Consider the following 12,539-nt stretch of genomic DNA (forward strand, 5'->3'; position numbering starts at 1 on the left):
AAGATACAGAAAGTTCCAGGCATTTGTGACACAAAGTTGGGGACAATATTGGGAACAGCCGAAAATGGACAAAGGGGAAACTGTGTATTAGACAGAGTGAAACCTTAATAAAGTGAGTTACCTAAGTGTGTGGAGAAAATGAATTCAAACAAATGGAAATTCCAGGAAATAAATAGAAGGAACAGATTCTATTTCCATAGTCTGATAAAAAATAATAGTTACTGCCTCCAAGTCTGTAAGCCCTGCAATCATGGGCACTTATTACAACATTGGAACCCCAGCGATTCTTTTCAGAGCCCCATTTATGTCTCTGTTCCTCAGGCTGTAGATGAAGGGGTTCAGCATGGGTGTGACCACCGTGTACATCACTGAGGCCAATGCACTTGCGTGGGAGCTCTGGGGAGCAGCAGAGCTCAGGTACACTCCTAGGATTGTACAATAGAATAAGGAGACAAGTGAGAGGTGAAATGCACAGGTGGAAAATGCTTTATACTTGCCCTGAATTGATGATATTCGAAATATAGAGGAAACGATCTTAGAGTAAGAATAAAGAATCCCAGTCAGGGAAGCACCACCCAACAATGCAACTGCAAAATGCATCACCGTGTCATTAAGAAACTTGTCAGAACAAGCAAGTTGGACCACCTGATTGATTTCACAGAAAAAGTGGGAGATTTCCACCAATCTACAGAAAGACAGCCATGACACCATTAAACTTTGTATTAAGGAATTCAGGGCACTCATCGTCCAGGACACCAGAATCAACAGTACACAGTAGGTGGGTTTCATGATGACCGTGTAGTGCAGGGGGTGACAGATGGCCACAAAGCGATCATAGGCCATCACAGCCAGAAGGAAGTTGTCCAATCCAGCCAAGAGCAGGAAAAAGTATATCTGAGTGATGCAACCTTCATAGGTTATGACTTGTCTCTGAGTCTGGATGTTCCACAGCATCTTGGGGACGGTGGTGGAGGTGAAACAGATGTCTACAAAGGACAGGTTGGCCAGGAAGAAGTACATGGGGGTGTGGAGGTGGGAGTCAGAACTGACGGCCAGGATGAGGAGCAGGTTTCCAAACACAGTGATCAGGTACATGGAGAGGAAAAGCCCAAATATGAGGGGCTGCAGTTCTGGTTCCCCTGATAATCCCAGAAGAAGAAACACCGACATTTGTGTATCATTTCCTGGTTCCATGTGGTGGAGGTCACTACCGGGGAACAAAAAATAACATGACTAATTTTCTCTATAATGAACATTACAAATATCATTGAAATTCCACAATTTTTATTTTACATTCACAAAGTCAATTTCCATAGGTTTTATATGAAATCTGTCCCCTCTCAAGACCTTCCCAGCTCTGAATAGGAACGTGCATCCCACCCTTGGCCTTTCCCCCAAGTACTCATATATTTTATACTTTCAATGAGAAATTCTGCCGCACGCTTGAGGGATAAACTTGAGTACTGACTGACCTCCAGGCAAAGAGTACCGGTGTCAGGAAACAAGTGTCTGCACATTCAGTGGTGGAGAAGATAAGCAGATAAAGATCGGATAGAATATCAGAAGGTGACAGGTGCTATGAAGAAATACAAAGTGGGATAAAAGGAAAGAGTGGATGGAGGTGTTAGTTTCCACAGGTTGCTTGGGCAGACCAGCCCATGTTTACACAAGGCCTCCTTCACGGAGGAGACAGCAGGAGACACCAAGTTACCTGGGGAAATGTGTGCCCATCAGAGAGAACAACCAGTACAAAGGCTCTGAGAAAATACTTGAGTTTTTTAAGTTAATTTTTAAATCCTGTGTGGTTGACATACAATGTTACATTGGTTTTGGGTGTACAACACAGTGACTCAACAATTTAAACGTTACACCCTGCTCAACACATGTGGAGCTGCCATCTGTCACCACACAACACTATGACAATATTACTGACTATAGTCCCTAGGCTGTGCCTTTTATTCCCATGACTCAATCATTCTTTAACTGAAAGCCTGTATCTCTCACTACCCTTCACCATTCTGCTTTACATTTGTTCATTTATTGGTTTAAAAATCACTACCAGGCTATTGTCACCTCCACCACAATAATTAGGCAAACAGGACACATGGCAAGCTGCAGATATCCAATTGTCTTTCTCCTAAAAATGTCAAACTGCCTACAAATTCCAGGAGTTTAATCTCCCATGAGCCTGTGATCATGGGTCTCCATTTTAATAGGATCATTTTGTGTCCAGTATTTAAAGAAACATAAAAGGGGCACCTGTGTGCCTCAGTTGGTTAAACATCTGCATTCAGCTCAGGTCATGATCCTTGGGTCCTGGGTTCAAGCCACACATTAGCAGGGAGTCTGATTCTCCCTCTCCCACTCCCCCTGCTTGTGATCTCTTCTATCTCCCCCTCTTCTTCTCTCTTAAATAAATAAATAAATAAATAAATAAATAAATAAATAAAAAGAAACAAAAAAATCAGTTGCAAAAATTTTGAGCAAGGAAAGTGGGGAGAAAGATATAATAAGCTCAGGGGGCCCCTAGATATGGTGAGGAGGAGCAAAGGTCCTTGGTTCTGGCAACATTCCAACCCCAGTTACAGCTCCTAGATGGCCAGAACAATGAAGCAGCAAAAGGTGATTTATCCAAAAGAAAGAGTAGAGAGGATTTTACACTATCAGGTCATCTGACCCACTGAACATCCCACCAGAATAACAAGCAAGGGGAAGACACTCACAACTCACAAAAGGAAATACACACAGTACAACAAAAATGGGGGATGTTGAAAGATTATTTGCTAAAAGAACTTTTCTAAATGATATAAAATGCAAAACTTTTATAATCAGAAACTCAGATTTTTATTTTAAATCTCTGCATATTTTCTATTTGAACTTGGAGGGCCAAACTGTTCTAAATGTTAATATCACCCCTCCAAAATAGTAGGGCTAGAGGTGTCCGTCATCTCAAAGTGGTTGGCAGAGTTAGGAAATATATGTAAAGAGCTTAGCATAGTTCCCTCTTGTTGATAATGAGTGCTTATCACTGGCGATGAGATTTGGCTGAGTTTTTTCTTCTCTCCAATGTCCCCATTGCTCCCTCACGTCTGGGTGTCCAGTTCCACAGCCTTCTTTCAGCTCCTTGTTGGCTCTCTACCTACCACAGGCTGGCACCCTCTAGCCAATATTCACATTTACCCGGAAATATATTTCTATATTGCATTTAAGTTACTGTCTACCTCCCCACCTTAACCCCTTCCTCGTGACTCCCCGCTGGAGACTGAACCCCAAATTCCCACTCATGCTGCCTCGCCCACATCCATGTCACAAACACCGAACTTGAGTTGTAGCTTCACCTGAAGCCCCAGTCTCCAGGCTCAGAGACTCCATGTACCTGTTGCCTTCTGCTTGGAGTCGCTCACTGGTCTCTTAGGGATTATTCACCTCCTCTCTATCTTCACAATCCCTTCACCTCTTTCAGACTGCAAGGAGTCATCTCCTTCACGAATGTTTGTTTTGTATTCTTTTGTTTTGTTTTAACATTTCCACAAGAAAGGACACTTTCTCTTGCAGTAATTTACATGTGGGAGTTATCGCTGTGTAACTTTTATTTAATTCTATGTATGTTTCCCTGCTGAACTCTGAGTGCCCTGGGGTGTGTTATACAGACTCTTGACTACCCCCTGACATAGTTTGGTTGGGAACAGTAGGAATAAATACATATTGCATGAAGGAATGAGAGAATCTGTGCTCACAGAAGTTGCCAGTGATGAGAGAACAGAAGCAGGGAGCCACTAGCACAGGGATGGAGGACATGGGAGAGAAATGTGGTTTGTATGAATAGGTAAATGGATAAAGAATATAAAGAATTATATATATATATATATATATATATATATATATATATATATATATATATATATATATATAGGAATATTACTGAGCCATCAAGGAGAACGAAATCTTACCATTTGCAATGACATGGATGGAACTAGAAGGTATTATGCTAAGCGAAATAAATCAATCAGAGAAAGACAATTATCATATGATTTCAGTCATGTGGAATTTAAGAAACAAAACAGAAGGGGGAATGAACCATGAGAGACTATGGACTCTGAGAAACAAACTGAGGGCTTCAGAGGGGTAGGGGGTGGGGGATGGGATAGGCCGGTGATGGCTATTAAGGAGGGCACATATTGCATGGAGCACTGGGTGTTACACGCAAGTAATGAATCATGGAACTTTACATCAAAAACTAGGGTTGTACTGTATGGTGACTGACATAACGTAATAAAAATTATGGTAAAAAACAAGAACAACAGAGGATCATAGAGGGAGGGAGTGGAAAATGAAATAAGAGGAAATCAGAGAGGTAGACAAACCATAAAAGATGGTGAACTCCAGGAAACAAACTGAGGGTTGCTGGGGGCAAGGACGGTAGGGGGATGGGGTAACTGGGTGATGAGCATTAAGGAGGGCACTGAAGTAATGAGCACTGGGTGTTGTATGCAAATGATGAATCACTAAACTCTACTCTGAAACTAACAATAGACTAGTTAATTAATTGAATTTAAATAAAAATTTTTTAAAAAGAATAGAATAGAATAAAGCACAATAGAAAATATCAGAGTTCATTGTACATAGTCAGGGTGCATAGCAAATCATTTTCATGCTAAGTTCAACAGACATTTTTTTTAATATATTAAATAAGTTGATTATAAATGAATGAGTTCACCACACCAAAAAAAAAAAAAAATGAACAAACCACAAACACAATGGTCTCTTAGCCCCAGGCTTCACTGGTTAGACAGTCAGGTGACCTCAGGTAAAAGCTTTCAGCTTCTATTCTCTCTGACCCTTTCCTGACATAACTACTGAGCTCTGAGACTCACCTGGATGGGGTATCTGAGAGGGAGGCCTCCATGTGGAGGTCCAAATTCCTCCCTGGATGGTTGATGATGGAGAACAATGCTCTGTCCCCAGACAGGACAGCAGGAAGGAGTGAAGCATGGGTCCCCCAGCAGACTTAGGACTCCAAATGCAAAAACTATGTTTCCTCCAGCTCAAGGTTGAACATGCCCAGGGGCTGTAGCAGAGGGGATATTTACAGCTCCTGTGTTTGCTGTATCTGTTTCCTATACCTGCTCATTAGACACATTTACCATTATTACTCCAACCCCTGAGCACATCTCCCCATGGGAACTTATCTGGACAGAATGGAATTTTTTCCTATAGATTCTCTGTTCCCAAGAGACCAGGTTAGAATTCAGGTGCATCCAATGTTTACTACTCCTTCCTGAACTTCCCTAGCTTCCAGAGCTCCAACACTGAAACCTTCCACAGACCTGAGTGAAAGTTTTTTTCCAAATCTAAGGCTGAGGAACTTTTCTTGACCATGTTTCTGGGTCTGTAAAACATTGACTTCTGGTGGGAGAACACCTCCTCATAGCCTTAGAAAATTGGTCTTCCTTCTCCAACAAGCAAAAGTGAGTTCTTTTGATATAAAACCATGGGCACAACAACCCTTGGATTCATAATTCTTTTGACAAATCAATTAAGAGTTTGCTGTTTTTCATACAGATTAAAATATGACATTTAGTCCTTCACTTATAAAACATTTGATGTTATAAAAGATCTCTTTAGACTGTTTAATGCACTGGGTTGAGCTCATAATCATATATGGATTGTCTCATTTATATTTTGCAAAAGGCATTCTATGAGGACCATAAAATGATGAGCCTCATTCCGCATTTGTAGAAATGTGACTTGAAAGGGTTGAGTGAACAACCCAGAATTATGAACTGGGTCATTATGAATGGATGTGCTTTGACTTGAATGCAATGAGATGGGCCAGTGGTTCTCAACCAGGGATGATTTTGCCTCCAGATGACTTGAAAATGTCTGGATAAATTATTGACTGTCATAACTTGGGAAGTGCTGTTACTAATTTGGCATGTCAAGTGTGACCCAGAGAGTCTGCGTTTGTAACTAGCTCCCAGTCATTGATGCTGCCTGTCTTGGTCTGTACACATGTTTGTGTGTTAAGGCTGTGGTCCAGTGTCAGAGTCAGGTGCGTTCTTCTTCCCCCAGAATCCGCCCACCCACCTCAGATCTGACCTTAGGTGGTCAGACAAGTTTGCATGTGTCTCTTTTCCCTCAGGAAAGGAAATGAACCTTGGAAGCCTTTGTTCCCTAACCTGTAAACTGGAGGTTTACATCTAAAGATTTGGTCTGAGAACTTAGTAAAATTTTAGAGCTCACGGGAAATTCCCTGGCACAGAGCAGGCTCTCCCTCAGGAACTACTGTGACCATCTTTCCTAAGCTCATGATGACACCATTTATTTTCTGATAGTTCTGGAAGTCAGAAGTCTGAAATAAGTCTCCCTACACTAAAATCACTCTGTCTGCAGAGAAGAGCTCAGTCTGAAGGTCTGGGGGAGAACAGGTTTTCTTGCCTATTTCATCTTTAGAGCCACCTGTACTCCCTGACTCATGTGCCCTCCCTTTATCTTCAAAGCCAGCAACATAGCATCTCGAGATCTCTCTCCGACTCCAAGTCTTCTGCCTCCCTCTTCCACATTTGAAGTCCCTTCTGATCTATTGAGCTCACCTGGATCATCAGAATAACTTTATCCTAGGTCAGCTGACCAGTAATGTTAATACTATTTGCAACCTTAATTCTCCCTTGAATACACAAGACATACCCAGAGATTCTGTAGATTAAGATGTGGAAATATCTTGCGGACATTATTCTGCCTACTAAAGTCTTTGTCAGAGGCATTTTTGATATCAGTTCAGGGGCCCTCCCTTTGAGGGAACAAACACAGAATTTATTTCAGACTTTAAGGTGGATACTTGGAATTTTCTTTCAAAACCAAACATGAAAAAGATCACATGGCTTATTTATTAACATCACCCCAAAGCTATAATTAGTAAAGCAAACCCTCAACTAAAACAATTCAATATCATCTCAAGGTTAAGGGAAAGTGCAAGGAGGTTAGATCTCTGGAAGGCAGGCAAGTTCATGAGAAGGAGGAATGCAAACTGGATTCACCTGACTTCTACTCTGGTCTCCCAGGAACAGAGTCTTAGCAGGAAAAGTTTCCTTTCTATCCAGACCAGTGGCCCACAGGGAATGCAGTGCTCTGAGGAGGGAGTAACAATGGAAACAGTGCCTAGTGAGCAGACACAGGGAGCTGTAAATATCTCCTCTGCTTCAGAACTTCAGCATGTGAATCCTTGGACTGGCCGGGACATGGTTGTTGCTTTTGGGTTCCTAAGTCTGGCTGGGGGACCCGCGCTTCACTGCTTCCTGCTGTCCTGGCTGGGAACAGAACTTTGGTCTCCATTATCAACCATCAAGGGAGAAATTGGGACCTTGAGATGGAGACCTTCATCTTACAGACCCCACCCAGGTGAGTCTGAGAGCTCAGCAGGTATTTCAGGAAAGGATTGGAGAGAATGGAATCTGAGAAGTTTTACATGAGGTCACCTGAGACTAGGTAGGCTCATTAATTAATTTATGTAATGTGTTCAAAAGAGAAGTGTCCACTGGTCTCAGCAATACAGGCATCACTGTTGACAACACGTGGTGGGAATGGAAACACAGTTGGATGAGGAGGGGGAAGGAACCGGAAGACCTAAAGTGGTTCCAGGGAAATTAGAACATATCCAAGGAGTTTGCAGCTAAGGGAAGCAGGAAAACAGAGTATTGGAATGGAGATGTGAGCTGTGAACTTTCTAAGATGTGTGTTTTTGAGCGTGTTCCGTATTTATGGAAAGCCCCAGACCCATGCAGGCAGCTATTTCCTTGCAACAGCAGTTCTCTATTTACATCCACTTCTCAGCATCTTCTGTCAAGGTGAGTATTCCCATAAAATTGTGTTTCATATGCAAAAAGGGGTAAGCTAACTAGCTTCACTTTGTAATGCTTCATTACCAAGAGGTGTGGAAACTATGGGAATGTGTATGAGGTGGAAGAAAAAACTCAGCCAAATCTCTTCACTTGTGTGATAATCACTCATTTACTTACAGGAAGGAACTATATGGTAAGCTTTTTACACATACTAAGGACCGCTGTCTGTCACCCTAGGAGACAGATGCTGCTATCCCCACTAGTTCAGTAAAGACATTCACATTTGGAATGGATTGCTTGTCTCTCCCAAGTTCAAACAGCTTATATGTGGTAGATCTGACATTCAAAACCTGGTTGTCTGATTCCAAAAGTTTTGCATTTAAAATCATTTGGAAAATCTCTTATTATTTCATCTTTTTAAAAAACCCTTCTATTATCCTATATTGTGTACTTTCTGTTGTAAATTGCAGGTTTATTCCCTTAGCACATTTTTCTACAGGGATATTCAATGACTAAAATATCTTGATATCATAAAAATACCACTCCTTTCTTGTTTGATGCATTTTTTTTCTTCTTTGTTAAATATTCTGGGCATCAGGGGATGTGAAATGGGGCTGGAATGCTGCCAGAACCAGGGAAGATTTCTGCTGATCACCCTCTCTCAGGGACCCCCTGAGCTTATTAGATCTCTGCCCTCTTGTGTCCTTTTCTTTCCTCTCTGTGTTTCTGGAATTGCTTTTTTATGTTTCTTTAATATAGGACACAAGATTATTGTATTAAAGTGGAGTGCATGTTTCCATGTTCTTGGGAGGCTTACTAACTAGAATTTAAGTGCTATTTACACTGTCTTCAGAGTAAAGGTAATCTGATGTTGACTGCTTGCCTTCTTCTTTTTTTTAATAATAATTTTTTTTTATTTTATTATGTTAGTCACCATACAGTACATCCCTAGTTTTTGATGTAAAGTTCCATGATTCATTACTTGCGTATTGCACCATGCAATACATGCCCTCCTTACTACCCATCACCAGCCTATCACATTCCCCCACCCCCTCCCCTCTGAAGCCCTCAGTTTGTTTCCCAGAGTCCATAGTCTCTCATGTTTCATTTCCCCTTCTGTTTTCTTGACTGCTTGCCTTCTATCATTCTTTCAACATTATTGTGGCTGGGGTGAGAAAAGCATGATAGTAACACAGTGCCAGGAGATCAGAATGCACTCTGTGCATCTGTGTGTGAGTGTGTGTGTGAGTGTGTGTGTGTGTGTGTGTGTGTGTGTGTGTGCGTGTGTGTTGTGGGGCATGAGCAGTCTTCAGGGCAATGGTACCCGAGTTCATATATTCCAATATGTGACCCTTAAGTGCCAGAATGTTCACCAACAATGGAAATTAGGAAGGGACCTATCTCCATTCCCACAACTCCTAGGAATACAAGTAATAGAATGCAAAGAACACCATGTGAAGGAAGGACTCCCTGTGTCTTGAAGTTCCATCAGTGGCAGGAAAGCCACCTCGGTCCTCAACATTCTCTGCCACCACTTCTCATCTCTCTTCCTCTTGCTCATTCCCTCACCGCACTGACCGCATGTTGAGATCTGCAGATCTGCAGTAAGTGCCTTCTGCAGGGCCTTTGCTCTGCTTTCCCTGCAGGGCACACACCTCCCCCAGATATCCTCCTGCTTCCTGCTTCATCTTTCTTGAAGCCTCTGTTAAAATGTCACCTTCTTTGCAGGTCTTCCTGAACTCCTATTAAAACTTAGCACCCTCCCCATCCAGTCGTTTTTATACCGACTTTTTTTTTCCCTTTATACCACCTGTCACCGTCTGACATGGCACATGATTTTATTTTTATAAAAATTATATCTATCTTCTTTCTTCATCATTGGATTGTATAGACTTCTTTTTTCTCCATGTTTTTCTTTAAATTCCAGTTAGTAAACATACAGAGCAATATTAGTGTCAGATGTAGAATTTAGTGATTCAACACTTCCATACAACACCTGGTGCTCATCACCACAAGTGCCCTCCTTCACCCCCATCAACTATTTCACCTATCCCCCCCCCACCTCTCTCCAACACCCCTAAGTTTGTTCTCTATAGTTAAGGGTCGGCTTCCTAGTTTGTCTCTCCTTTTTCCCTCTCTATGTTCATTTGCTTTGTTTCTAAAATTCCACACACAAGTGAAATTATATAGTATTTGTCTTTCTCTGGCTAATTTAAGTTACCATGATACTTTCTAACTCCATCCAGGTCAGTGTAAATGGCAAGATTTCATTCCTTTAGGTGGCTGAGTATTATTCCTTTATATATATGCACCACATCTCCTTTATCCATTCATCAGTTGATGGACATTTGGGCTCTCTCCATAGATGGGCTATTGTTGATACCACTGCTATAAACATCAGGGTGCATGAACCCCTTTGATTAGTACTTTTGTATCCTTTGGGTAAATACCTAGTAGTGCAACCTGCAGTAATGGGAAAAGATATTTGCAAATGATATTTCTGATAAAGTGTTAGTATCCAAAATCTATAAAGAAGTTTCGAAACTCAACACCCAAAGCACAAATAATCCAGTTAAGAAATGTGCAGAAGACACGAATAGACACTTTTCCAAAGAAGACATACAGATGGACAACAGACACGTGAAAAGATGCTCAAAATCTCTCATCATCAGGGAAACACAAATCAAAACTGCAATGACGTAACACCTCACACCTGTCACCATGGCTGAAATTAACAACACAGGAAACAAGAGGTGTTGGAGCGGATGTGGACAAGAGGAACCCTCTTGCACTGTTGGTAGGAATTCAGACTAGGGCAGGTGCTCCAGAAAACAGTATGGAATTTCCTCAGAAAGTTAAAAATAGAACAACCCTATGATCCAGCAATTCCACTGCTAGGTATTTACCCAAGAATACAAAAACACTAATTCAAATGGGTTGCATGCTCCCCAATGTTTATAGCAGCATTCTCTGTAATAGCCAAACCATGGAAGCAACCCAGGTGTCCAGGATAGAGGAATGGATAAAGAATAAGTGGTATATACATAGAAAATGGAATAGTATTCAGCCTAAAAGAGAATGAAATTTTGCCATTTGCAATGACACAGATGGCGCTAGAGAGTAGTGTGCTAAGTGAAATAAGTCAGTCAGAGAAAGACAAGTGACACATGATTTCAGTCATCTGTGGAATTTAAGAAACAAAGCAAATAAGCAAAGGGAAAAAGAAAGAGAGAGAGGCAAACCAAGAAACAGACTCTCAATCACAGAGACACACTCCTGGTTACCAGAGGAGAGATGGTGGAGGATGGGGGGAAATAGGTGATGGAGATCGAGGAGGGCACTTGTAGTGAGCGCCGGGTGTTATATGGTTGTATTGAATCACTGTTTTGTGCACCTAAAACTAATAGTACACTTTCTGCTAACTAACTGGAATTTAAATAAAAACCTAAAAATGAAAAAAATAAATGTAATAAATAAGTAAATGAAGCCTATTTGCGAAAATTATTGTGTTTTTTTTTTTTTTTCCTGGTAGTCACCTCCATGGAACCAGGAAATGATACACAAATTTCAGAGTTTCTTCTTCTGGGATTTTCAGAGAAACCAGAACTGCAGCCCCTCATATTTGGGCTTTTCCTCTCCATGTACCTGATCACTGTGTTTGGAAACCTGCTCCTCATCCTGGCCGTCAGCTCAGACTCCCACCTCCACACCCCCATGTACTTCTTCCTGGCCAACCTGTCCTTTGTAGATATCTGTTTCACCTCCACCACCATCCCCAAGATGCTGTGGAACATCCAGACTCAGAGCAAGGTCATAACCTATGAAGGCTGCATCATGCAGATTTTTTTTTTCATTGTGTTTGGATGCCTGGACAATTTACTCCTGAGTGTGATAGCTTATGACCGCTGTGTGGCCATCTGTCACCCCCTGCACTACTTGGTCATCATGAACCCCCGGCTCTGTGGACTCCTGGTTCTGGTGTCCTGGATCATCAGTGTTCTGAATTCCTTGTTACAGAGCTCAATGCTGTTGCGGCTGTCCTTCCGTACAGAGGTGGAAATTCCCCATTTTTTCTGTGAACTCAATCAGATCATCCAACTTGCCTGTTCAGACCCCTTTCTTAATGACATGTTGATGTATTTTCTAATTGTGCTTCTGGGTGGTGCTCCCCTGACTGGGATCCTTTACACTTACTCTAAGATTGTTTCCACCATACATGGAATATCATCAGCCCTGGGCAAGTATAAAGCATTTTCCACCTGTGCCTCTCACCTCTCAGTTGTCTCCTTATTTTATTGTACAGGCCTAGGAGTGTACCTTAGCTCTGCTGCTCCCCAGAGCTCCTACGCAAGTGCAGTGGCCTCGGTGATGTACACGGTGGTGACGCCCATGCTGAACCCCTTCATCTACAGCCTGAGGAACACAGACATAAAGAGGGCTCTGAAAAGAATCATTGGGGTTCCAGTGATGTAAAGGTCAATGGTCCTGTGGCTGAAGAAGTGCCCATGATTGCAGGGGTCACAGCCTCAAAGCTGGAACTGCTATTCATCAACCAGCCTATGGAAGTAGAATCTGCTCCTTCTATTTATTTCCTGGAAATTCCATTTGTTTGAATTCAACTTCTCCATACATTTAAGTGATTCACTTAATTAAGCTTATGCTCTGTCTGATACACACACAGTTTCCCCTTTGTCCAGTTTC

At 41.8% G+C, this 12,539-nt stretch overlaps 2 protein-coding genes across 2 annotated transcripts; one reads left to right on the top strand and one right to left on the bottom strand.

Moving 5' to 3' along the window:
* Nucleotides 1-261: 261 nt before the first annotated feature.
* LOC123792327 (olfactory receptor 7A5-like) lies at nt 262-1,215 on the bottom strand. Its single transcript, XM_045797488.2, has one exon. The coding sequence runs from the start codon at nt 1,192-1,194 to the stop codon at nt 262-264; it is 933 nt and encodes a 310-aa protein (XP_045653444.2). The 5' UTR covers nt 1,195-1,215.
* Nucleotides 1,216-11,378: 10,163 nt separating this feature from the next.
* LOC123792324 (olfactory receptor 7A5-like) lies at nt 11,379-12,311 on the top strand. Its single transcript, XM_087866654.1, has one exon. It carries the CDS (start codon nt 11,379-11,381, stop codon nt 12,309-12,311), a length of 933 nt encoding a protein of 310 aa, XP_087722780.1.
* The last annotated feature ends 228 nt before the right edge of the window (nt 12,312-12,539 follow it).

Source organism: Ursus americanus, chromosome 14 (genome assembly GCF_024610735.1).
Source record: "Ursus americanus isolate L20-20 chromosome 14, mUrsAme1.1.p, whole genome shotgun sequence".
NCBI classification, from domain to species: domain Eukaryota; kingdom Metazoa; phylum Chordata; class Mammalia; order Carnivora; family Ursidae; genus Ursus; species Ursus americanus.